General features: G+C 42.2%; 1 protein-coding gene across 17 annotated transcripts in view; it reads left to right on the top strand.

Annotated features, from left to right (window-relative positions):
- EPB41L3 (erythrocyte membrane protein band 4.1 like 3) overlaps nucleotides 1-21755 on the top strand; it is a 212365-nt gene extending 190610 nt beyond the window's left edge. For 7 of the 17 annotated variants that reach the window (XM_079943281.1, XM_079943282.1, XM_079943268.1 and 4 more), the window contains 9 exons: nucleotides 3165-3218; nucleotides 6850-7041; nucleotides 14974-15096; nucleotides 15707-16090; nucleotides 16883-17014; nucleotides 17497-17595; nucleotides 18024-18104; nucleotides 18378-18494; nucleotides 19702-21751. In XM_079943281.1, the coding sequence (XP_079799407.1) occupies nucleotides 3165-3218; nucleotides 6850-7041; nucleotides 14974-15096; nucleotides 15707-16090; nucleotides 16883-17014; nucleotides 17497-17595; nucleotides 18024-18104; nucleotides 18378-18488 (1176 nt within the window). In that variant the 3' untranslated portion in view covers nucleotides 18489-18494; nucleotides 19702-21751. Of the gene's footprint in view, nucleotides 1-3164; nucleotides 3219-6105; nucleotides 6142-6849; nucleotides 7042-14973; nucleotides 15097-15706; nucleotides 16091-16882; nucleotides 17015-17496; nucleotides 17596-18023; nucleotides 18105-18377; nucleotides 18495-19701 lie in introns of all 17 variants that reach the window. The other 10 variants (XM_079943276.1, XM_079943278.1, XM_079943269.1 and 7 more) reach the window with 10 other exon arrangements.
- The last annotated feature ends 3965 nt before the right edge of the window (nucleotides 21756-25720 follow it).

Below are 25720 nucleotides of genomic sequence, written 5' to 3'. Positions count from 1 at the left end.
TTTGTTCCTTTAGCAGTGGAGCTAGGCATCAAGCTAACAGAAGGCGAAAAGATCGCCATTTTATGTTTTTCTGCATTTTAAATAACTGAACTTTTATGTAGCAAACCACACAGATCTTGTGCCTAATCCAGGGTGTACATCTTGTTGTAATCAGTGCATGAAAATTAATGTTCAACTTGGGCATGTCTGCATTACATCAGCAAAACAAATCACAGCAGTTACTCCTCGCAAGCTGGAGGCCGCGTGGCTGGTGTTCCCCACACGTAAACCCTCCTCTGAGACCGTGAACCAGCTCTGGCCGAAGCGGCCTTTCTTGTCCTCTGCTCCAGCCTCGGTCACCCATGACGGCTCTCCTGCCACATGACTTTGTATTTGGCCATCTGTTCAATGTCGTCTCAACCCCAAGTGTTAAGAGCTGTGAGCTCTGGTTCAAGCTGAGCTAGAGAACTCAGATGTAGGTCATTCAGGTAAAAAAAAAAAAAAAACAACACGCGCCATTTGTTGACACGGCCTGTTTTAGTCCCTGGGCCTCAAGCGCTTTGGCAGCTAAACCGGGTGACTCTGTAACATACGGTTCAGCTCCGTCACTCTGGTTTTGCAAAATCACTAATGACTCTAATTCTTTTTAAATATTTTATCATCACTGCTTACATCTGTCACGTGTGGTAGTGGCTTAATTAGTCCCAGCCCTTCTCAAGAATGAAACCCAGTGCAGAGAGCTGTAATCATTTCGAACTACAGAGCTGTTAGCTTTTTTTTTTTTTCATTTGTCCTTCTAGAATTTTGGTCAGATAAGGAGGGGCCGAATGCTAAATCATCTACATCTGTCCAGAGACGTAAGATGAATTTAGCTCACCGTAATTATGTGTCAACTTGTGAAGAATTTTTTGATAATACCAAGAAAGGAGGTGGATGACGTCTAGAGGAAAAGATTGATCACTTGATTTAACATTTTAGAGGGTGTAAACACATTATATGATAGTCCATGGCATGCCATACATTTTGCAGTTTTTCTTAGACATAGGATATTATATAAATAAAAGTTGCTGTAAAAGCTGCTTTATTCAGCCTTTAAGACTTCAGTCATTAACTGTATATTGATCAGGCACTATGTTTGTTGAATGACTGACTGACTAGGTGCTGAGTAGGGGATTGAGGGGGTTTAGATATGGCCTAAGCTGCGATTTATTTGTGTATAGCTAGGAAAAATAATAACAATACTTAGGAAATACTGTTTTGCTATCAATATTTATGATTTTTATAGGCATTTTTAGCTGTGTGTATGTGTCAGGCATCACATAAAGACTTAGTATCTGTTACCTGATACAGTTAGGGCTATGGTTTTCCCCATTTTCCAAGAAGGAAATTGGGATTAAAATATGAAACCTGCCCCCTGTGCCACAGAGTTAAATAAATAGCAAGGATTTGAGCTGATGTCAGTCTGTCCTGAGACCCCCTCACTCTTGACCATGGCGGTAATTCCAGTGCCAAGATGCCTGGAAAGCTGCTGAAGTGAATTCTAAAGCCATAAGGGAAATAATCAAAGTAGGAGGAGAAAAACTTTCAAGAACTTTCGAGGCCTTTGACACAACTAGTCAGCGCACTGAGCCCAAGTCGTTCTTATTGGTTCTTGAAAGCCTGAGGTTTCCTCGGGTTATCCCATACCCTTGAACAGTGACCTGCTTCTCTTCCTAAATCAAACTGGCCTTGCCCTAGACTGTCAGTTGGTGAAGCCATGCTAATGCCCTAGCAGTGATCACCCTGATAAGAAAATTAATAGCCACCCCCTTCCAGGTGTTGCCAAGGTGGTCGGGTCATGAAAGCTCTCAGCATGCTTTCTTTACCAACCTGCTGAAAAGGATTTCCCTCTTAGGCACAGGTCTGCCAGGATGGAGACCTCAGGGGCACAGGCCAAGCATGAGTTCCAACTCCTTTTCTTTTAGGAATATAGAAAAGGAAAGTTTGGGAGAGGATCAAGAATTCAACCCAGCCAGAGTCATGTAGACATAAAGAGCACTGTCTCAGCCCTCCCGCTGGTAATCCATGGTCTTTGCAATGAGAGATTATTTTAAGAGACAGATTCACAACCTTAGAGCCCCCAGTATGGATTTTTGTTGACAAATTACTAATCGCACAACTTTGCTCAAAGGACTTTGAATAATGACTAGTTTGAGAGTTGAGAAGGGAAAGTCAGGTAATATTATATAGGACGTTGAGATGTCCCAATTTCAATGGCTGTGGCTCATCTCTCCTCCAGAAAAAAAAAGAGTTTTTGTTGTAAATCATAAACCACTATAAAAACAGATTAAAAATCAGTCTTGAAATTACTATTGTAATTCTCCCTTGAAAACCTAGGCTCTGTCAAATGCTGTGCTTTGTTTTATTTGTGTCCAAGTAGATGTCTCTCTCCCTCCTTCTCTCCTTATTTTTCATTACTATTATTTGCTTCATTTGAATGTTTATTTTGGAACGAGATATTTAATTACATACTTCTCTATACCTCTTTCTATTGGAGGGTGGGACGAAATAAACAACATATAGTCTTAAAAAATATCTAGTTAGCAATCCTACTTGAGAATTGAGTTACATTTTTCATACATAAAACATATGCCTGTGAGTCACTGGCATGTGCTTTTTATAATTAAAAGGTAATGCAGACAGCCTGATGGTCTCAGATGGATGTAAATTACCAAAATGGTGTAAATGAGGGGCTGAAAGTCCAGTGACTGTTAATAGTAGTTTTTTATTTAAATTGACATGTTAAGTTACTTTTCAAATGTGACCTATTCCTAGAATTTTTTTAAAAATATATGAACAGCAATTTTATTTGCATTAAACATTTCTAGGAGCTCTTTCTAGGGGTTTCAGTTAAAAATGGGGGAAAGAATGACATGGCAGCAGACATGTCAGCTTGGCTAATACACGTCCTGTGGTTACGCAGGCCGTGTGCCTCTGGTCTTCCTCTGAGTGTCTCTGCTGATGGAACCTAGCTCTGGCCTTTCTTTGGCTTTTGTTAGAACCTGCATTCTTGTTGGGAAGGTAGTGCGATACAGATCACAGAAAAAGGGACTGAACTGTAGGCCCCAGGCTTGCCCGCTTGACGAGATGGTTTGTTTTCTCTTCCTGCCTTCCTCCTGGAACCTGATCACCTCTGTGATCCACAGACCGACAGTGAGCGCACGGACACCGCGGCTGATGGGGAAACCACCGCCACTGAGGTTGGTACAGTCGCTGTGGGTGCCGCCCGTTGCCTAACAAAAATGCTGGTTCTGCCTTTAGGAACTTTGCATGTTGCCTTTTAGGGTGGAGAGAAATTCTGCTTTTAACAGTAGGAGTTAAATATATTCTGCTGCCTAGACCAGTGGTTCTCAAACTCCGGCCTGCATCAGAGTCATCTGGAGGTTCCCATCCTCCTGTTTCACATTCAGAAGAAGGTCTGGGGTAGGACTGGAGAATTTGCATTTCTAACAAGTTCCCAGGTGACTCTATCCATTTCAGGGTCACTTTTTGAGAACCCTTGGCTAAATTGGTGATACTTTTTAAAAAATTTTTATTGGAGTAGAGTTGATTTACAATGTTGTGTTAGTTTCAGGTGTGCAGCAAAGTGAACCAGTTATACATACACATATATCCACTCTTTTTTAGATTCTTTTCCCATATAGGTCATTACAGAGTATTGAGTAGAGTTCCCTGTGCTATACAGTAGGTCCTTATTAGTTATCTATTTTATATGCAGTAGTGTGTATATTTTTTTAAATGTATTCCCTTATCCCAAATGTTTACACATGATAGCCATAATTGGGGGTGGGTGGTACAATTTATGTAATTAGCTTATTGACTAGATACAGATATACTTTAAAATCCCAAATGGTCAAAATGCTTGTTAAAATTATACTACTTCTCTTAACTCATTTTTCATAGCCTGGATGTAGTCTGGGTCACCCAAAAGAAATGAATTTTCCAAGGAAAAGAAAATGAACAAATTACTGTCAGTACTTTATTGGAAAAAAAATTATCACATTGACCAGTGATACTATGCTCTTATTTATCCTTTGTTAATTCTTTAGGGTTCATTAAATATGTGTATGGCTTACGTTTTCTAAATCTTCTCTACCAGTAACTAATTAAAATTTCTGTAAAAACAATATTTATGTATAGCAATGGAAGTCAAGATGTTCATTTCCTAAAGTGCTAATAACAGAATTTTTTTTTTTACTTTGTGATAGTGTTTAACATTAGGTTGTTTTTTCCATTATCCAGTCATAACAATATTTTCTAGTTGGGTATTTAAGAAGAACTAAAAATGTTATAGGTAGTATCTACACATCACTTCATTGAAACTATGTTCAGAAAAACATTTCAAAATGGAGTTTAATTGTTTCGTCCTTTGGAAATGCCAGAGTTCAGTTCAAAGTTTGGAAGTCATCATTTTTTAATTTAGAGATAATACTGTAAAACTATCATACTGGTTCTTTTAAGCAGTCACATGTAAACTGATTACAGGGTAATCATTTTCTATACCAAATATAACAATTGCATCTTAATTTTGTAAGAATTAGTTATATGTAACCACTGATACTTTCAGTAAATTTCATTGTAATCCTAAGGTATGCTGTAAATGAAAAATATTTTAATACTACTACTTTAAATTTCTCTTAATTCGTCCCAGCCTCTCCTCCCCTCCCCCTCCCCGTGTCCACAAGTCCATTCTCTACGTCTCTATTCCTGCCCTGCCACTAGGTTCATCAGTACCATTTTTCTAGATTCCATCCGTATGCGTTAATATACGGTATTGGAGGGAGTAGCATTAACATATATACACTACCATGTGTAAAATAGGTAGCTAATGGGAAGCTGCTGCATAGCACAGGGAGGTCAGCTTTGTGCTTTGTGCTCTGTGACGACCTAGAGGGATGGGATGGGGCGGGGGCGGGAGAGGGAGGCTCAAGAGGGAGGGTATATATGTACACATATAGCTGATTCACTTTGTTGTACAGCAGAAGCTAACACAGCATTGTAAAGCAGTTATACTCCAATAAAGATGTTAAAAACAAATGACTCAGCTATGAGAAAATAAAATACTATAAATTTCTCTAGCAGTTTTAAACTTTGTTATACAACATTTTAAGCATGCAAACGAAGACGTATAACATAGGTAGGTTATGAAGCTTAAAAATAAAATGAAGAGCTATGAACCCACCACCTCTGTAGAATCAGCATGCCTCCAGCCCTCTAACGCTTCTTATAAACGCTCCCCCTTCTCTTTTTTCCAGAGCCAGTGTAACAGCAGTGCAGGGTGGGGTGTGTAGGTTAGAGAGTCTGGTCCCCATTGAGACCCAGACAAAGTGATCCATTTGCTGAAGGCCATGTGCTCTGGCATCACCCACTTGTCACCCATAATTTCACTCTGGACCACGTCTTATAGTTGATTTTTGTAGTTGATGGTAGTCTATTTAATTTCCTCACTTACCCCATCCGTATCAGCCCTCTCCTCTCCCAAATTTGTTTTTAAGTAGGTGGGTTCAAGAAATTCAAAGATCCAAGAAATTTTTTAATGTGGGAACCTCTGTGTTAAGTTCTTTGTGCCTCAGTTCTCCAGCCTCTGTGTTAAGTTCTTTGTGCCTCAGTTCTCTGGTCTACAAACTGGGGATCATAATAGCTAACCTCATAGGATTATTGTGAGGACTCCTACACTCCAAGGGAGCTCTCATCATTGGGTATTCATAGCCGTTTCTGTGAATTTTAATTTCGATGTCGGCTTCCCCCACTTCCTGAACTGTTGCTAACGTCTTTTAAGGACAGACCGCCAAGTCCTAGCTGTCCTCCCAAGTCCTCCCAAGCACACGTGTGGGCTCATCGTGCTTGGAAGTGTCCGGGTTAAAATGTCAAACACCCAAGAGGCAAGGAATCTTTTGCTCCTGTCTTCTTATTAAGCTTCACAATTTGTGTGTGAGAACGTTGTGGTTTATGTATAAGAAAGAAATGTCTTCTCACATAAGAGCAAACTAGCGCCCCCGTGTAGCTGGCTTATGTAGACCCATCCTTCCATCTTAGAGTCGATGGCATGGTAAGACTTTATTTCCCACTCTCTCTTGATGCTGGCAGTCGGACCAGGAGGAAGATGCAGAGCTCAAGGCACAGGTAGAAAATTCAAAACCAAACACAAAAGCAGAAACCAGCGTGTGATAAGTCATTGTCTGTGGTGTCCAGATCTTGCAGCATGCTCTGTGGTGGTGACTGTGTGCTGGTGCAGTGTGGAGGATGACACTTGTTCCTGTGACTATCATGTCCCTTACCTTCCTTTCTTCTCCACTTTTTTCAGAATAGTCTGATTAAGCGAATAAAGGGTGAAAATGTGTATGTCAAACATAGTAATCTTATGTTAGAGGTTGGTATTGGTATATACCAGTGCATGCTTGTGTGTGTTGGTTTTCCTTTAGTGGCTTAACCTGTGGGCTCGTACCATGATGCATGAAGGGTGTGTCCTCACCTGTGAATACGTGCGGTTGACTTCTCAGCTTCCTCTGATTCCTTCCTCTCTCCTAGACGTAGATCCCCTTTCCTCCGTGTGTATTTATTTTAATTCTCTGGTTACATGTGAATTACACTGTTAACAGTCGACCTTTGAAACTTTTGATTTTTATGCTTGCGTGAACTAGATTTTGTTTTCCTTCGGAAATATCACATTTTCACCAGAGTGTTTGTGGTAGTGTCATGAGCCCTGATCAGAATTCTTTTATTTTGACTACTAATGAGATAATGACCTAACTTTTAAGACGAGAGAGAGCACGCAGAAAGGAAAACAAACGTAAAACGTTGACTGTTGGATTCTTTATGTTCTGAATATAGGAGCTAGATAAAACCCAAGATGACCTGATGAAACATCAGACCAATATTAGTGAGCTGAAAAGAACCTTTTTAGAAACCTCCACAGACACTGCCATCACGAACGAATGGGAAAAGAGGCTTTCCACCTCCCCCGTGCGACTAGCCGCCCGGCAGGACGAGGCACCCATGATCGAGCCGCTGGTACCTGAAGAGGTCGGTATTCAGGCTTTGGGTTGCACTTGTCTTCTGTCCACTAGCCTCGCTCCTCTGCAGGGTCTGCAGGGAAAGGATGTGGCAGGATTCTGAGTAGAGAATCTCACCCCTTGTCTGTGTATAGCCAGTACAATGTTATAGCCAAGGAGTGAGTAATCGCATCCCGTGGTGCTTTGGAACGAACAAGGAAACTCTGGTTCAGATCTGCTTATTCTAGATTCACAGCTGGGAGACATTGACCTACTGTATTAATGAACCAACAGTTTTTCTGAATGTACTTCCGCTACTTTAAGAAATGCCTTGAAAATTCATGACTGTTTCTCATCAGTTGCAAGATGAGCATGCCTATTGAGATTGTCTAATGTTTGACTAAACAGTGTTCTGAAGTTGATAACATTTCAGGGCATACTTTACTCTGGGACTACTACACCAGGTTTTTACGGGTATACTCAGTTTTTTATTTCATTTTTATTTATAGCATATACATATATTTTTAAAAATTGTTTATTTTAACTGATTTATATATATAAACATATATATTATATTATGACTTATAATCAGTTTTTATTTGGTTTTTAATAGGGAAAGTAAAGGCCAGAATGTCTTTTTGAGTAAGTCTTCCATGTAGGAAATCGCTCTTTAAATGTACAGTAAGATAGTGGATTCAGCTGGTGTTACTTCAAGGCTCCCATTGTGTGGGACCCACAGTGGCAGTGGTACTAATCTTACTGTCAGCTGTTACATATCATCTTACTTTATCTGTCTTTCAAAAGAAGTAGTTTTTAAAATGGCATCTTTCTAGTATAATATTAACTTCTTTCTTCCCTTGAAAGCTGTTTATCTAAAGTGACCACAATCATGATGTTCATGACAGTTCCAATCCCACTTAAAAAAAAAATGACAAGGTATATCACCATTTGAATTACTTTGTAAAGGGCCTTTTTATGCAGAATGAATGAAAAGTCCTGTGACCAAAGTATTCCTGTACCGTTAAACATCGGTTGCATTCAGAGTGTTTGAGTTTCAAGACACAAAAATTTCAGATTTTCCTGATTGATTTAAATATTGTAGTTCCTGCATTGGTAAGACTGCCACTTATGAGTTATGGGCAGATAAGTTTTATTGTAACTGGTCAAGTTTGGTTTACCCTATTTCTACGAGGGCTGGAAATAAGGAAGGACGTGCTGGCTCTGAAGATGGCAGATACTGGATTACGTTACAAAAACACAAAATAAATAGCCACTGAAAAAGTCAGGCCTCTCCTCCCCTGCTGTCACTCAGGGACACGCGAGGTAGCAGCCCTTTGAATGGAAGTTCGGGTAGTTGCTTGGAGAAGTTTAAAGGTGGTGATAATAAACAAGGGACTGTCGAAGTCTAGGTCATTAGACTAGTAAAAGAAATTGTTTTCACTTATTAAATGCTCTGATTCTTAGAGAATAACGGTGATGACCCCAAAGAATGTTAATAACTTAAGAGGTGATGCTTTGAATACGCTGAACTTACCCTCGATGTGGATGCCTTATCCCTGTCGGTGCAGAGAGACTGCAGTAGACCTAAGAAAGGATTGTTTTAAAAGGATTAAAGGATGGAGGAAAGATGTCCTCTGCAGAAGCACAAAGTGGTTTGGTTACGTAGACTGGAGACCAGCAGCTGGCTTAGTAACTGCTTTCAAGTGTCTGCTGAGTGGTGAGCAGAAGCTGTACCTTAGGACTCCACTGCCACCGGCAAGGGAGGAAATTATTGGGAGACTTGCTAGATGTAAAGAAGAGCTTCTTAAAAACAAGGCTGGCTAATAACCCTGGTTATCAGAGGGGCTCTGAAAAAGCAGCTCCAAGGAGCTTCAGGTCCCAGAGGAAGAGAGGTCCCTTCTGGGAGGTCAGGGCTATGCGCGCTTCCCTCGCCTTGGGGCTCCCATCTGACCCTTCTCCCGGAGCTCTTGGTGACACCCAGTTTATCCTCCATTTGAGGGCCCTGGAAACAGCCCGGCAAGTTCTTATGCTCCAAATTCTTGTTCATTTCTATATTAAAACTTAATATTGGCTTTTGTTATTGGTTTTGTGAAAAGCACAAAAGATAATTTTATCCTCCCAGCCAGCTAGGCATACACAAAGCATGTTTGTTTAAAAACACCTAAACAAAAGATTTTCATTTTAGAGGGGAGGTGTTTTTCTAAGTAAATTACTCATTTGATGTTATCCTTTTATTTAATATGACCCACTTTAAATTAATTAAACAATAATTGGCCAGTTTAGAAAGAGGTCCAATTATTTCTAAAAGAAAATATGTAACTTAATTTTTTAAAGTGACTTCTCAAAGTAATATTGCTTGTGTCAGAAGGGTAAAGGAACTGATTCAGTGACGCCACACTTAGTTGGATTTTTTGGGGAATCTCAGTGATACAATGTTGTTTTGAAAAAAATGTGATGACTCCTGATTTTTTTTTTTTTTTAAAGAAGATGTTGGGGGTAGGAGTTTATTAATTAATTTATTTATTTTTGCTGTGTTGCGTCTTCATTTCTGTGCGAGGGCTTTCTCTAATTGTGGCAAGCGGGGGCCACTCTAAATCGTGGTGCACGGGACTCTCACTGTCACGGCCTAAAAAAAAAAAATTGCTCAAGGCACACCTTCCCAGGTAAGGTGAACAGGCAACAGCCTGTTTAGTGCCACATTTTTGCTTTTTTGTGTTTTTTGTTGGTGATTTTGCTATTTAAAACGATCTCCAGGCATAGTGCTGAAGTGCTGTCTAGTGTTCCCAAGTACAAGAAGGCTGAGATGTGCCTTATAGGAAAATATGTGTGTCAGATACGCTTTGTTCAGGATAAGTTATAGTGCTGCTGGCTGTGAGTTTGATGTTAATGGATCAATAATAGATATTAAATAAGGGGTCTTTAAACAGAAACACACATAAAACAAGGTTATGCATTGATCAGTTGACAAAAATTTCATGACCAGAAGCTCCCAGGAACCTGACCCTGTCTTTCCCCTAGGAGCTGTGGTTCAGTACTCAGTAATTCAGTGTTCACAGCAACTTTATAGAACACAACTGCCATAAGTAACTAGAATCCACTCTCTTTATGCATTTTTCTGCTTTCTTGTCCAGCTTTACTTTTGCTATTCAGGTCTTGGATGGGCCTTAAATTGGGCAAAATACACATTCACTGTGGATCATCTATTCATGGATAGAGAGAATTATCTCCATTCTGCGAATCTGACTTCTGTGACTTTCCATTCAGACCCTGGGGTGCGACTGTAGCCGCGTATTACAGTCACCTACAAGATTTTTAAAATACCGATGCCTGGGTTCTACCTCAGAATCTGATTTAATTAGTCAGAGGTGCACCCCACACATTACTCTTTTTAAAAGCTCTCCACATAATTCTAATTCACAGCCCAATTTGAGAACCCCTGGCCCGAGCAGAAATGAAAGTCCCAGCTCCATAGAGACCCTTAATCATCTGAGCAAGTAACACCTCTGTGAATTTTGCATGCCACTGTAGGGCCTTGTGTCCCAATTATGACACAGGCATGAACGTTTAAGGAACTAAATGAAATAGTCAGGGTGTGCATCTGACTCTGTCTTAACCCCTAGTAAATGTTTCGATTATCAGCTTTTCTTTATCAGTACCTCTTAACTTCAGCAGAACTCACTGGATTGGGGTTGACAGTATACAGGATTTACTGATAACATCTATCCCCTTATGTTACCCTTTTCCGTTACTATGGGACATGCACAGTTCTGGATGCAGACAGTGTGGACATTTTTACTTACAGACACAGACGTTTTTAAAATTAGTTGATGTCAGATAACAGGATATGCTGAAAACCACTGCTGTTGTTTTTTTAAGCTCTCATTGTAGGAAAATATTTAGTTCAGTGATTATAATTAGAGGCCTAGCCGTGGTATTCTGAAAAGTGTCTATAATTTTGACTTCCTGTTTCTTATTTCTGTTTATAAAAGAGGCTATGATTGAAAGTTTAAAAAATAAATCCACATTGAATGATTCCACATGGTACATTTTGTCTCTTGCAATATCTTTCTCCAAAATGGGACAGGACAGGGATTTTTTTTCCCCCTTTGAAATGTCTTATTTGTTGCTCATTTAAAAGGAGCATATGAGGACGATGCTATCAAAATCTGTCAGCAGGTCATTCCAGATAACATTCCAGATGCTCCTCTATAACCTCTTGCAGGCGAACGATTAAATATAGTACTGATTGCTTTGTAGATACATACCTAGGAATTTTAAATACCTCTCATAAAATTATATTGCTTATCATCAACAAGAGGGTTTATTTTCAAAGTTCCATTTGTCTAGAAACTTTGAACTTTTCTATTATTATTTATAGATGACTTTACCAAAATATCCTTTTGTTCAGTATTCTATGCAGTCGTGTGCTGTACACAGAGACAGGCTCGGTAGCTAACGTATTGCCCCTTGAATTATGCCTGTGTAATACTAAAGGAAGCAATAAAAAGATGAAAGGAAAAAAACTGTTCTAACATAACATACGTAATGTCCTTTTAAATTTTATATGTTAAAGACAAGCATGACTTCAAATACTTAATTCTTCACCAAGATATTCTGAAGTTGACTTTTCAGGATTATTTGCCATGTTATAAAAGTTCAAATAAAGCTATAACCTTATGCTTATTTGTGGAATAAAGACATCAATCTGGGCATAACTGGGTTGTTGAGATTAGTAGCTAATGCAGTGACCCACGTGTGTTTCCTTTCTCTGTATCAGGCGGCACTTCAGTAGGGAATATGATCAAGAATTTGTCAGACATGGAAGTGAGAATTTATTCCTCACTTAATTTTTTTTAAATCTTAACATTTTCATTTTAATACTCACTTTTACAGTACTGCAGATTACTGACATATGAACACTACTGAAATGCCAGAAAGCTCTTTATGCCACTCTTGCATATTCTGTGTTTGTAGAAATGAGAAATGTTTGAATCCTAAAAACACCGGAGATTCAAAACATAATCTGTTACTCTTTGGAAATAATTGTTAAATGTTGAGATGGCTTCCGACCATTTTCCAAATTAATAGGCACTAATTTACTTCTTCAGAAAAAAAAAATGAATGAGTATTATATGTGTAGCACAAGAAAAGAACTCTCTTCCTAACTTGCCTTTTTGGAAACTGTCTGCTTCCTCTTCTCCAACCCAACCCCCTTTATTCAAACAGACCAAAGAAGAAAGAGAGATTTCTGAAAAGGTTCTATTTTTGCAGCAAGGAAGCTCTCCATTCTTTGAGTCTCAGGTAAAAAACAAACATTAAGGAATTTTCCAGAAGGAAATTGCTCTTCAGATTTCAGTGTCATTAAAATGTCTGTAGTTTTTCCTTTCTTTTTAAAATTTACCTTGTTTGCCACTAAGGTAGGTATATCATTTTTGCTTAGATTCTGGGGAGGGAAGTAGGGAATTTTGTTACTAATTTAGTTATCCGTTAGCTATCATTTCTTTGTGGCTTTTGCTCCTAGGTGATTATATCTGTGTGTGGTCATTGAAGCATTATGATTATACTTTGTAATGATATTACTGGACCTTTTAGTACCTCTTTCACCCATAGAGTGATGCTAATTTAGATGACCTTGACTGATTTTGAAAGTTCTGAACTTCTATTGGTTTTCCCACTAGCCGAGTGTGATAAAGAGAATTCAGGAAGGAGGCTCTGTGGTTACCTCTCGTCAAATCATTTTCCAGAAAACTGTCCCATCCACCCTAGAGGTTATTTTTCGCTTCATTTTGTTTAATCCGGCACCAGCCTATAGATGGATCTGTAATCCTTTCTCTTAAGGCCCACCTGTTTCTAGATTCAGGCTAGGATAAATACGAAAGTAGCAAACGTCCAAGTTTAAAATGTAAACCAAGGTGCTCCCTTGCTCCTGGCTTGGTTTCTCTTCCCTCTGTAACCTGTTAGACTAGTTACCTGCTAACGTCCTGGTAGGCTCCCCAAATACAGAAGTTTCATAACTTGCATTTCTTCTGCCTTATTGGAACTAACACTAAGGAAACTGGCAAAGAAACTCCTGAGACGATGAACTTCGGTTGTAAATAAAATCGGAACAATGTACAGACCACTGTGACCTGTTTCTAAGAGGCTCCGACAGTGTCCTAACAGTGGGAAATAGTTTATTACAATGCCTGGAACACAGGTGCACTGAATACTTATTGGATAATAAGTGCTAGAGTGGATTCCGTCTCCCATATAAGGAAGTATAATTCACAAACATGGAAAATGGTTTTCACAGAAATTTGTGGAAATGCTGGCACGTTCTTTGTGAGAACAACAGATATGAAGTACAGTGTTCTATTTCACATGGAAAACTGTCTTTTCTATGTCCACACAAGTAAAGCTAAATAACTTGTACAACAGCTTCAAAAATGTTGTTTAATCTTGACATACAAAATGATCAGACATTTAGCATAAGATCAGATACAGTCTTTGCAAAATTTACCACCAAAGTATTTCAAGAAATCTGAAATTGCGAGTGTACACGCAGACCGTATTCCAAGTTGCAGGTTAGAGTTAATAAATTTCAGATGGGAAGAGATTGTAGCCATAATTAATAAAAATAACCCCAGCCCGGTGCGGTCACCTCCCAGGCCTGAGTGTAGCTCTCACCCTGATTGCCTTAAAGGATTCTTATTTTAGAAATGAGATACCATCAGAACTTCTAATTTAGCTTTTATATTCCAAATATAGGGCACAGAGGACTGGGTTATTGTAGACAGAATACCCACTGAGGTAGTTGATGGTGATTCGAAAAAGATTGTGACGTACAAGGTGGTGACCGTGAGCGCTAGAACCGATGACATCCCCGCCGACTCGTCAGGATCTAGCGCCACTGAAGTGCAGAGCTTTGAAGACTTGGCCCGAGAAATGCACTTGAAGGAAGAGAACAAACAGAAAGTATACACACTCGGAAAGTCCTACGATACCGTGTCTGGAAAAATTGTCACTATGACAGGAAAAGTCAAAGAAGGGGAGAAGGTGGTGTCCCCCTCCCCTCTTGAGCCAGGGCTAGCCGAGCTCACGAAGACCCCCCGTGTCCTGGCAGAGTTCGAGGTCCTGGGAGTCCTCACCGAGGACAGGACCAGGAGGGGGCCTGAGGTCCACACTCCAAAGCGGAGGCTGTCGGAGTCGCTGGCCCCCATCAGGGAAGCCGAGTCCCGGCTGCAGAGCCCCGAGGATGATGCTCTTGAGAAAAGCCACGTGCCCGGGAGGGATGCCAGTCTGGAGGGCGAGCGGCTGGGCAGAGCGGAGCCCGAGGCCGAGGCCGAGACCTGGAAGGTGGGGCCCTTCAGTCCCCGCAGGAAGAGCCTGTCCCAGTGGAGATACTCCCAGGAACCGGCCATCACCGTCGCCACCACCCAATACGTTGTCACAGAGTCGGCCACGTCCCAAGTCGTGGTAACCGGTGCTGCCTTTGGGCCGCCGTTTCCGATTCCAGCATGACGTTTGCCAAGGCAGCCCTTCCACCCCGAGCCTTTCCATTTCTCTTGCTGTTTGGCTTATGTTGAGAGCCGCCAACCCAAGCTTTTTTGTTGTTTTCATGGTTAAGTCACTACCGCGGTCTGACGTGAGCATTGAGATACCTGCCGTTTTATTTCCAGCTCTTGTCCCCGAGGTGGGGTGGTGCTGCCGGGGCTTGAGGTGCCGGTGCCGGGTGAAAGGATCCGCTTCACCCAGCACCGCCCTAACCCCAGGAACTCTCTCCGCTTTACCAAACCAGAGCCCCTGCTCACCCCGATTTGCTGTTGATTTCCCATCCCTATGTGTTTCCAAATCTGTCTGTAGATCCCTCCATCCCTCGCCCTGGGTCCCGCGCCTACAGTTCTGTCTAACCAGCTGTGAATGAGTACATGCCCTCCTGTGTCCCGACCTCTGTGCTTGACTCTCCATTTCTCTGTTCACTCAGACTAAACAGTCTTCTGGAGAAAAGCTCATGGATGGCTCTGAAATCTTCAGCTTATTAGAGTCTGCGAGAAAACCGACAGAATTCATAGGAGGGGTTACTTCCACTTCTCAAAGCTGGGTGCAGGTGGCCATCTGTTTCCATCCTCGGTGTCTCTGTCTCTGCCTCTTTGCCTTTTCTTTGTGCCTTTTTGGGGTGTGTGTGTGTTGCATCCAAGTGGCTTTGCTTTAAACACCTGAGAGGGGTCTCCACTTACACCCCTCTGTGCCTGTCCCACGTTTGCATCACATGTCTTTAGTTCCATTACAAGAACATACTTCAGATGTTCAGAAAGCAATCGTGCTGAGACGTTTTAACAACATTTAACTTCTTAAAGCATTTTATGTCACCTGTTAGGTCTAAGGAAGCAGCCAAAACCAATATGCATGTGCTCCAATGCTTTCATTTTGTTTTGGTTTTTTAATTGCGTTTTGTACTGCACTCTCGTTTCTTTTGCAACATCCGAAGAAGCAGCACAGGTTCGAGGCTATGTGTCAGGCAGAGGGCAGGCATCAAAGACTCTGGTGGGGGGAATGAAAGCTAATTTATATTTTCTCTAAGCGTTGCTGGTTATAAGCACTGGTACTGGCTTTAGGTACCCTGGTGAGTGGCTGCTTTTGTTGGTTTTTTTTTTTTTGCTTTCTGATCTTTGCTTTGTGGAAAGTCACACTGACACCACAATTTTTTTTCCATGCAGAAAATGGAAACCAAGATGGAGTCTGGCAAAATAGAGACGGAAACAACCCAGCACCCCCAGCCACTTAGCACCCAGAAGGTTGTGCAGGAAACGGCATTGGTGGAGGAAAGACAGGTGATGAATGCGCATGCAAGTGGGGATGCTTCTTACGCAGCTGGAGATGACATGGATGCTGTGACCCAGGCAGCATCTGCTGATGTATCTGATGTGAAAGGGAAGGAGGCCTCTGCTCTGACTGAGGGAGCGAAGGAGGAAAAAGGGGAGGTGGCCGACAAAACTGTCCTCGAGCAGGGAGAGATGGCAGCTGCTTCCCAAGAGCCAGAGGAGGAGCAGAGTGCAGCCATCCACGTTTCTGAAGCTTCGGAAGAAAAACCTCATTTTGAGGTAACTAGCGGTTAATGTTACTTTTAGTGCTGAAGTAAGTCCCTGAAATTTAGTTAAGCATAAAGGCAGGGCTAGGTTTAATTTTCTTCCTTTTCCAAGAGCAGTTTGTTTCTCCTCTGGTTGCCTTCTTGCACGGCAATTATGGGGTCTCCATGCTGGTCTGGGATCCCATGCAAACATATATAATGATTATTCACAATCTAAAGTTCCAGGAAATGGTTTCCACTCTCTTTGCAATTACCGTAACTGGCAATAAATCTGGGCGATGCATAGCCTGCCGAGATATTAGAAAACTGGATAAATTTATTTCTGATCAGTGTACTTATCCAGAAGGACCAAAACCAGGCTTGCCCAGGCACCAAGTGCTAGAATTTATTCTTTATTCTCTTTTATTGAAATTCCTGAAGTACATGGGGGCGGGGTGAGGGGTGGTGGTTCAATGTCTTATTACTTGTTCCTTCTGTCTAAGAATTTTTTCAATAAAAAGCTAATTTATGATTTTTTAATCTATTAAAATTAGTTTATGAGATAGAGGAGAGGGAATGTAAAAAAGTGGGTTTTTTCCATTTCCTTCGAAATATTTTCTTGTACCTGAAACATTCCATATGAATTCTGGGAGACTGACATGTATCTGTTGTGTGCCTCATTCCCCAACTGCCCCCCACGTAAAATGTAAACATTTATTTCATACCAACCTGTGCTTATATATATCCACCAAGAGGGGAGGGAAAAAAACAAAGGTATGTGTTTGCAAAATTTAATAGCCACTCTGCCTGCTTCCCATTGGTATAGTCATCTACTGTGAAGACAGAAACCGTCAGCTTTGGCAGTGTTTCACCAGGAGGAGTAAAGCTAGAAATTTCCACCAAGGAAGTGCCTGTAGTTCACACAGAAACAAAAACCATAACATATGAATCATCACAGGTAAGACAGTCTGTGAAGGCCAGAGCCCTGGCACCTGTTTCACCCCTTGAATGGCTTCATGCATTTAAGTGTCACTACATGATATTTAATTTGTGAGACTCAGAGGACCCAACTCTCTCTGTCAAGAACGGTGCAGTAATTGTAATTTTATTACCGATCAAGGAAGAGCAGGTGACTTAAGCAGGTCTTCACATAACTTGACATGTAGAAAGAGGCTCAGAAATCTATCTCCCTGCCATAGATAAGGAAGAACACTAGCTCAGCCAGCCCCTGCTCACATTTCTGAAGTCCCAGCTTTTTCATGAGGGTTAACAGTGGCCAAGTTTGATTCGGTCCCTAGTCTGTGGCGGCTCCCGGATGCTGATGGAGCAGCACAGTGATTGTGCAGAGAATTAACTCATCGCCGTGCCCTGACCCAAGACAGCAGCCGTCTGGAGAGGTGACATCGATATTCAAGTGGCGTCTCCCCTTTGCTTGCTTAGGTTGATCTTGGTGCCGATTTGGAGCCAGGTGTGCTCATGAGCGCACAGACGATCACATCTGAAACCACTGGCACCACGACCACCACCCACATCACCAAAGTAAGTGGAGTGGGAACGGATACAGGAAGGTATCCGTTCAGAGCTTCTGGGTTGGGCCGCACCAGCGGATAGGTGAATACCAGGATGCCAGGCAGCTGCACTGGAGCTCTCACGGCTGCTGTATTTGTGGTGCCTCTGTCCTCACATGCCAGGTTCCGTTTAAGAATATGCATTCTGATGCCCTTTGCATAACCCTTAACTCCAGTGCATAGCATATGGTAGATGTTCCGGAAACACCAGCCAGCCAAAACCCGAAGGACTCTATTCTGGCTTCACTTCTGAAGTGAACCATTGTGAATAACTGCCATAGGATTCTGTTTCAGTTCTTAAAGAATGAATGATGCAGCTTAAAGCTGTGTCGGCATTTTCCGCCGTTGCCCCCGGTCAACAGCGACGGTAAATTCATAATGCTTATGTGTTGCTTTCAGACTGTGAAAGGAGGCATTTCAGAGACGAGAATCGAGAAGCGAATCGTCATCACGGGAGACGCGGACATTGACCATGACCAGGTAGCGTGTGAGAGAGGGTAGATACCCCGGCAGGGAGACAGAGAAACACTAGCTGGTCGTACTCTTCCCAGAGCTGTCCTTCTAGTCCAGCCTGTAGTCTAAACAGTTTTCTGAATTAACTTTGCAGTATGCAGCGTATGACCCCCTTTGCAGTCATTGTATCCCATTTGTAACTTGTGTATATAGGTCTTGCTCACGAGTCTCCACCCGGCTCTGATCTTGCACGTCCCGCCTCCTTTTTGTCTTTGCCCTTCTGTGATTTCCTGGGGATAGGCACTGGCTCAGGCAATTAAAGAGGCCAAAGAGCAGCACCCTGACATGTCAGTGACCAAAGTAGTGGTCCATAAAGAGACAGAGATCACCCCTGAAGATGGAGAGGATTGAGCCCAGGTAAGAGGTGGCACTGGTTCTCTAGGCTTGGCCTCGGCTGGCATGTGGCCCAGGGCTTCCCTCTCTCCCTCCCCCTGCCTCTTCCCTCTCCTTTTTCTCTCACTGGCATTTGCAGGGCTCTGGGTATCAAGAGGATGGAAAATTGGTTTGCGGCTGCTGCTTTCTTTCATATTTGGAGGCTCCATACTGTGGACTTTTTACCTCCCCTGCCAGTTAGAGGATAAGGAGGAAGCAGAGTCCGCTTGCCTGGTCCTGCGCATGTTCCCTCTTAATGCATGCTCTGTGCTCCTCCCATTATCCACATTTGAAAGGTCGGATCTGGTTTCACTTGCCATGTAGCCTAATCAGAGCTAAGATGGTTTTGTTCTGACAGGTGCAATTCGCGTGTTCCAAATACTAGGGAAATAAAATATAGCCTGTTCTCCTTCTGTTGGCTGCGTTATCCCGTCGTAAGCTTTCTCTTCCACCGTGTTTGGTGCTAGCCTGTTTATGTTTTTGTTTTTGCTTTGTTTTACAATTTGAGACCAGAGCACTCACTCTCATTGTGGATGTCATCTATTTCCTGTATTCTTTGGGATGATTTTTTTCCCGAGTGTAGTACCGTGTCTCAGGAGGAAGCAAAAATGCAGTCTTGTGGTCCTGCTTTCCTCCAGAAAGCACGTGCCTTTCCAGCCACTGTTTGGCCGACCTCATGAGCAGACAGCATCTTCTGTGTGTGCACAGACTTGTCATGCATACTAACCCGCCCCTCGAGAACTCGAGGGGCCCTGAGCATCCCTGGAAGGCTTTGAATGCTGAATGCAGCTCCTTGCACACTTGGTTATGTGATAAAAGTCTCTTAAATGCTTTACATGTATAAATGAAATAAGTACGTTCTCTAACGTTGGTTAATGTTGACTGATGAGTGGCTTCTCTCAAAGGGAAAAAATATAAACATCACTCATTATATTCAAATTAAGAAGGTAATTTGGAAGATAGAAAGCAAAAAAAAAAAACCAAAAGAAGGTTCTCTTCAGCGAGTTGAGCCACTTGGGTGACGATGTGGTTATTTCAGAGAAAGCCTGTCAGTGGCGTACACTGGTATTTTACAGTATCTTGTCAAAAAGAGCATTTCATAACCATACAAGATACTTCTCCCATGACCTCGATCTGAGGGAAACTCTCAGGTGTTTTCAGACGAGTAACTGATCAAATCTCTCTTCTGCAGGAATAACCTAGGCTGCACCTGAAGCCAGTCACGCAAACCATTAGAAAACCCAGAGTCTATGTGGAGTTTCCTCTTCTAACCCACTGATTTGCATCTGCCCATGGACAATTTCAATCCAGAAGAACTGACCTTGACCATTTAATAAAGACGCTGGCAGAGACCTTCCCATAATAAAGCAATCTGAGTCAGGCTCACTAAACTGACATTGCATGAAGCAACGATACAATTACAAAACAAGCAGCATTTTTACGTTTCACACAGTGTCTGAGTTCTCAGCTACACCTGCACGTTCATAACCAACAATAGAAACCGTGATCTCATGTAACACATAGAGCAATCCATGCCTTTCATAGCTGATTATTATTAAAGTCTAAACAAAATTGCAGTTTCTTAGGTGACAGATCTTTTGTTTACAGATCAACAAAGATTACCCTAAACTGCTAGAAGCTGTCTAGTCCCGTGTGTCAGGTTTTTCCCAGATTAGATGTGCCAATAACCGAGTTTATTCATTAAATAACTTGAATCTTGTACTTGTTTCCTCTGGTTTATTACTCTCACCTGTCAGCAGTAACGACTCTCCAATCCTCTGGAAATATTTAGCGCTCACAATCCTGCTTTGTGTCATCTGATTTAACCGTTAGAAAGTAGTACTGACTTTAGCGTATCAGTGTGATCTCTTCCCCGTCGTCCGCTTTGGTCTGCGTTCAGTCTGGAAAGCCTCCCAAAGTTCCCTAACAAGTCCTAAATATGTAAATTGTCATTATTTTGGAAAGAAGACCTGTATTTTTGTTAGTTCACCATATGATGAAATTTCACTCCGGGAAAACCCGTTGGGCTCCTGTTGCTTTGTTTTCTTTCTTCATTTCTTCGTCCTTTTATCTTTTTTTAATGGATTTTTCTTCTTTTACTTGAAAAAAAGTGTTTTATTTCCAAATCTGGTCCATATTTGCAGTCTAGTTCAGAGCCAAGCCTTAAACTGTACAGAATTTCCACTGTAATAAAACTATTTAGTGTTTAGTTATAAATAGCCTTCAAAAAGTTATATTCTCCATTTCACTGTCAACCGCATCGCACAGCCATGGTGAATGTATGTTTCCGCATAGCAAAATAAAAATGGTAAATGCATTTAAACCTCTTATTCTCTAAGTGTACTACTTTCAGGATTGTACGTGTCTGGCCCAGAGCTAACATTTGCATGACATCAAAGGCCTCATTCATCTTCAGGGTAGAGAAAGCCTGTCTTTTTCCAGGATAAAAAGTGTAGACAGATGGGGAACAAAATACGTGTAGATAAATGGTTGGTTGCCTGTGCAGGCCTTGAAAAGTACAACTAGTATCACAGAATCTCATTTTCAAAGTTTTCGTTTTTCTGTTAGAAGAGAGGCTGTGCTCTAATCCCAGTGTTTCTGGGGGTTTTTAATTACCAGAGAGACACCTCTGCCTCACATCCTCTCCAGAGACGAGCAGGTTAGCAGCTGGGTCTGCAGGGCGGTGAGTGTTCCTGCAGCTCATTGACATCCAGCTGCTCGCATGCCTGGGACTGAGAATCAGCCTTTCTGTTACCAACCGCCCACCTAACGCCTAAATGCAGTCGCTGGCATTTCTTACCTCACTTCTGGACTTCTCAAAATCTCTAAAAAAAATGTTTTATTCTTCCTCAGAAAATTACTAGATTTGACCACAGAGCTTAGTTTTACTGAGGGGAGTCAGTCTTATCATTTATCTCTGAAGGAGTTCTCAGTTCGTACTTGCTGTCAGTACTAAGCATTCATTTTAGGAACTGAAGCATCATTTTCATTGTGTTTAAAGCCAATCCAAAGAAACGTGTTGAGAAAAATTAACACTTTTTTGATATGAAAATTAACCCTTTATTGATATGCCTGCATCTGATATGCTTACTTTGTGTCCAAAGAGTTCACTCTTTTATTTTTCTAAAATTTTTATTGAGGTATAATTGACATATATTATTTTCTCGGTACAACATAATGATTTGCTATTGTGTATATATTCTGAAATGATCACCACAATAAAGCTGGGTACCACGGTCACCATACATAGTCACAGTTTTTTTTCTTGTGATGAGAACTTCTAAGGTTTACTCTCAGCAAGTTTTAAATATATAATACTATATATTTATTTCTATTATTAATTATAGTCACCATGCTGTCCATGTTTGCCGTGTTTACCAAACCTAGTGTTTTCAGGTTTCTCTGTCCTCAGCAGTGAGGGCTCATTCTTTCTTGGGTTTTTTTTTTTTTTTTACAATTTTTTAAAAAATTTATTTATTTTTGGCTGCATTGGCTCTTCGTTGCCACGCGTGGGCTTTCTCTAGTTGTGGCGAGCAGGGGCTACTCTTCGTTGTGGTGCGCAGGCTTCTCATTGGGGTGGCTTCTCTTGTTGCAGAGCATGGGCTCTAGGCATGTGAGCTTCAGTAGTTGTGGCATGTGGGCTCAGTATTTGTGGCTCACAGGCTCTAGAGCGCAGACTCAGTAGTTGTGGCGCACGGGCTTAGTTGCTCCGTGGCATGTGAGATCTTCCTGGACCAGGGCTGAAGCCCGTGTCCCTTGCATTGGCAGGTGGATTCTTAACCACTGTGCCACCAGGGAAGTCCCATTCATTTTTATAAAATTCTACATTATCAAGGGAGTTACACATTTTCAGCTTTCTTTTCCTTCTATTATGCTCCTCAGAATTTTTCCAAACCACTCCCACATACTTGGGTGTTTGTGACAGCAGTGCCCTATTTCTAGAACCAAAATCTGTATCTTCTTTTCACTGCTTTAGTAACAAATTAACAGCACAAAACAGCATACATATATTATCTCACAGTTTCTGTGGGTCAGGAGTCCAGGCATGGTTGTACTGGGTCCTCACTGTAAGGCTACCATTCAAGGTGTCAGCTGGGCCTGGGGTATCATCTGGAGGCTTGACTGGGGAAGAATCCACTTCTTTTTTTTTTTTTTTTTTTTTTTTAATTTAATTTTGGCTGCGTTGGGTGTTCGTTGCTGTGCGTGGGCTTTAGTTGCAGAGAACGGGGGCTACTCTTCATTGCGATGCACAGGCTTCTCATTGTGGTGGGTTCTCTTGTTGCAGAGCACAGGCTCTAGGCGCACAGGCTTCAGTAGTGGCTCACGGGCTCTAGAGTGCAGGCTCAGTAGTTGTGGCACACAGGCTTAGTTGCTCTGCGGCATGTGGGATCTTTCCGGACCAGGGATCAAACCCATGTCCTCTGCATTGGCAGGCAGATTCTTAACCACCACACCACCAGGGAAGTCCCAAGAATCCACTTCTTTTTTTTTTTTTTTTTTTTTTGCAGTATGTGGGCCTCTCACTGTTGTGGCCTCTCCCGCTGCAGAGCACAGGCCCCGGACGCGCAGGCCCAGCGGCCACGGCCCACCGGCCCAGCCGCTCCGTGGCATGTGGGATCCTCCCGGACTGGGGCATGAACCCGCGTCCCCTGCATCGGCAGGCGGACTCCCAACCACTGTGCCACCAGGGAAGCCCCAGAGAATCCACTTCTAAGTTCTCTTTGGTTGTTTGCAGAATTCATCTTCTTGTGGTTGTGTAGGACCCTTGGACACTTGCTTCTTTGAAGCCAGAAATGGAGGAGGACACCCTAGAGTGAGTCTGCTAGCAAAACACAGAGTATTATACAATATAACGTAATCAAGGGAGGGGCTTCCCATTACCTTTGCCATAGTCCGTTGATCACAAGCAAGGCACCGGTTCTGCTCACAGCACCAACAAATTTAAAATTCAGATTTGGAGATTAATCAGTCACTATCTCACATTCCCTAATCCAACAGTTTTAAAGCTAGATCCCACTAATGTATAAAACTGGCTTGTGCTTATTGCTAAACTCTTAGGTAATCTCAGAACATTTGTTTTTAGCCATTACTACTAATACAGAAAACTGTTGCATTGTGTGAGGTGAATAAAATACCCTAGTTACTACACTTGCAGAAACTGAAGATTTCTACTACAGTTAGCTCTTTGCCTCCCAGAAAAGAAATGTTTGCTTCTTAGTTTGCTCTAAGATTCAGGTCTAGAGTCATAAGAAAACAGGAATTTGTGGGTCTCTCAAATGAGCAGAAAAACAAGCACAAACCTAAAGGCTTTGTGGTCCAGCCTACTGGTAACCTGCAGTTCCATGATAATCACACAGGGATCTGCAGAAACATTCGTTGTGGAGTTGCCAGGCCCTCAAAATCTTCATGATGTTTTCTCTGGAGTCATAGAGTGAATTATCAAGTCGAGGGAATAGCCCTCCTTGCATGCTTTCTGTCCACTTGCGGCCAGCATGGAGCTCAACCCAGTAGTGAGGCCCCAGCCTGTGTGGACACTTCTGCTCCTTCCTCAGTATTGCGATTAATGGATGGCGCTACACTGATGCTGAGACATCACTGCCCCGGCGAGAGACATGAGGGCAGCGCTAGTAATGTGGAGATTTCATGCAGTTTCACTCTCCCAGAAGAATTTTCCCATTCTCTCTTCCCTGTTCCTTTCAGATTTCCCAGAACCACCATGTCCCTCCTGCTGGACACAGTGCGTTAGATCATGCACCTTATAGAATTGTTCAGTCCATTTTCTTTTTAACAATTACTCTAATCCATTTCCTTCATTCCTTCTAGCACATCTATTATGTTATTTTCTAAGTCAGGATCAATCCTAGCTATTTTTAAAAAATCAACATGGAGTCTAGAACAGGGATCTAAAATTGCTCTAACTTACCAATGAGGGTTAGCTGTACCTCCACAAATGCTCTTTTATCTTTCTCACTCCAGTAAATTAACCTGTGTCAGAAGTGTCTGCTGTGACTTGCCACAGAGGTGGCCTCATGTTTGAATGAGCATTTACTCATTAAGTAAAACTGGGTTATTCCGTTTTTTTATAAATACATTTTTGTGGCAGGCCATTGGTGCATGTAAAATTGTATTCTCAGAAATGACATTTCATTTTGACAAATCACTTCTTATCAGAGCTGATTAACTCTGAGGAAGAGTGTCGGAGTTAATGCTTCCCCACGAGTGTGGTTACACACACGCGTGCACACTCACAACAGCCTCTCACGTTTCTTTGAGATAAATGTAATCTTTTAAGGGATTGGACAGGTTCTTGTATTGCGAGCTTATCAGCCAAGATAACATGGGGATTTTCACAGCACCCCATGCAACAGGGAGGAACCACAGTATTTGGGGGCTGAATTTCCGGCTTACACACTCTCTTTGAATAATACTGAAATCTCAGTCACCTCACCGTGACATGCATGTGGTAGGAAAACTGACTAATTAAAAGGATTTGCCATACATCTTATGACTCTTTACTGGAGGCTTGGGAGATAGATAATTATGAATGTCATGTCTCAAGCAACACTGAAAACATGAAGTTGAGAAGACATTTGCTAAGTCAAGTCACCTCTTGTTTGACTATTGAACACAAGGATGAAGCAGTAAGTGTTCATGATACCAGTCTCCAAAGCCGTTTGGCCGTTTGGACAGGGTCTTGGTACTCTGGCCGGGTATCAGGCCTGAGCCTCTGAGGTGGGAGAGCCGAGTTCAGGACATTGGATCATGAGAGACTGCCAAGCCCCACGTAATATCAATTGGCGAGAGCTCTCCCAGAGGTCTCCGTCTCAATGCTAAGACCCAGATCCACTCAAAGACGAGCAAGCTACAGTGCCGGACACCCCATACCAAACAGCTAGCAAGACAGGAGCACAACCCCACCCATTAGCAAAGAGGCTACCTAAAATCATAATAAGTTCACAGACACCCCAAAACACACCACCAGATGTGGTCCTGCCCACCAGAAAGAGAAGATCCAGCCTCCTCCACCAGAACACAGGCACCAGTCCCCTCCACCAGGAAGCCTACACAACCCACTGAACCAACCTTAGCCACTGGGGGCAGACACCAAAAACAACCGAACTATGAACCTGCAGCCTGCGAAAAGGAGACCCCAAACACAGTAAGTTAAGCAAAATGAGAAGACAGAAAAATACGCAGCAGTTGAAGGAGCA

Source organism: Stenella coeruleoalba (assembly GCF_951394435.1).
Source record: "Stenella coeruleoalba genome assembly, chromosome: 14".
NCBI classification, from domain to species: Eukaryota; Metazoa; Chordata; class Mammalia; order Artiodactyla; family Delphinidae; genus Stenella; species Stenella coeruleoalba.
This window is presented reverse-complemented; position numbering and strand designations above follow the sequence as displayed.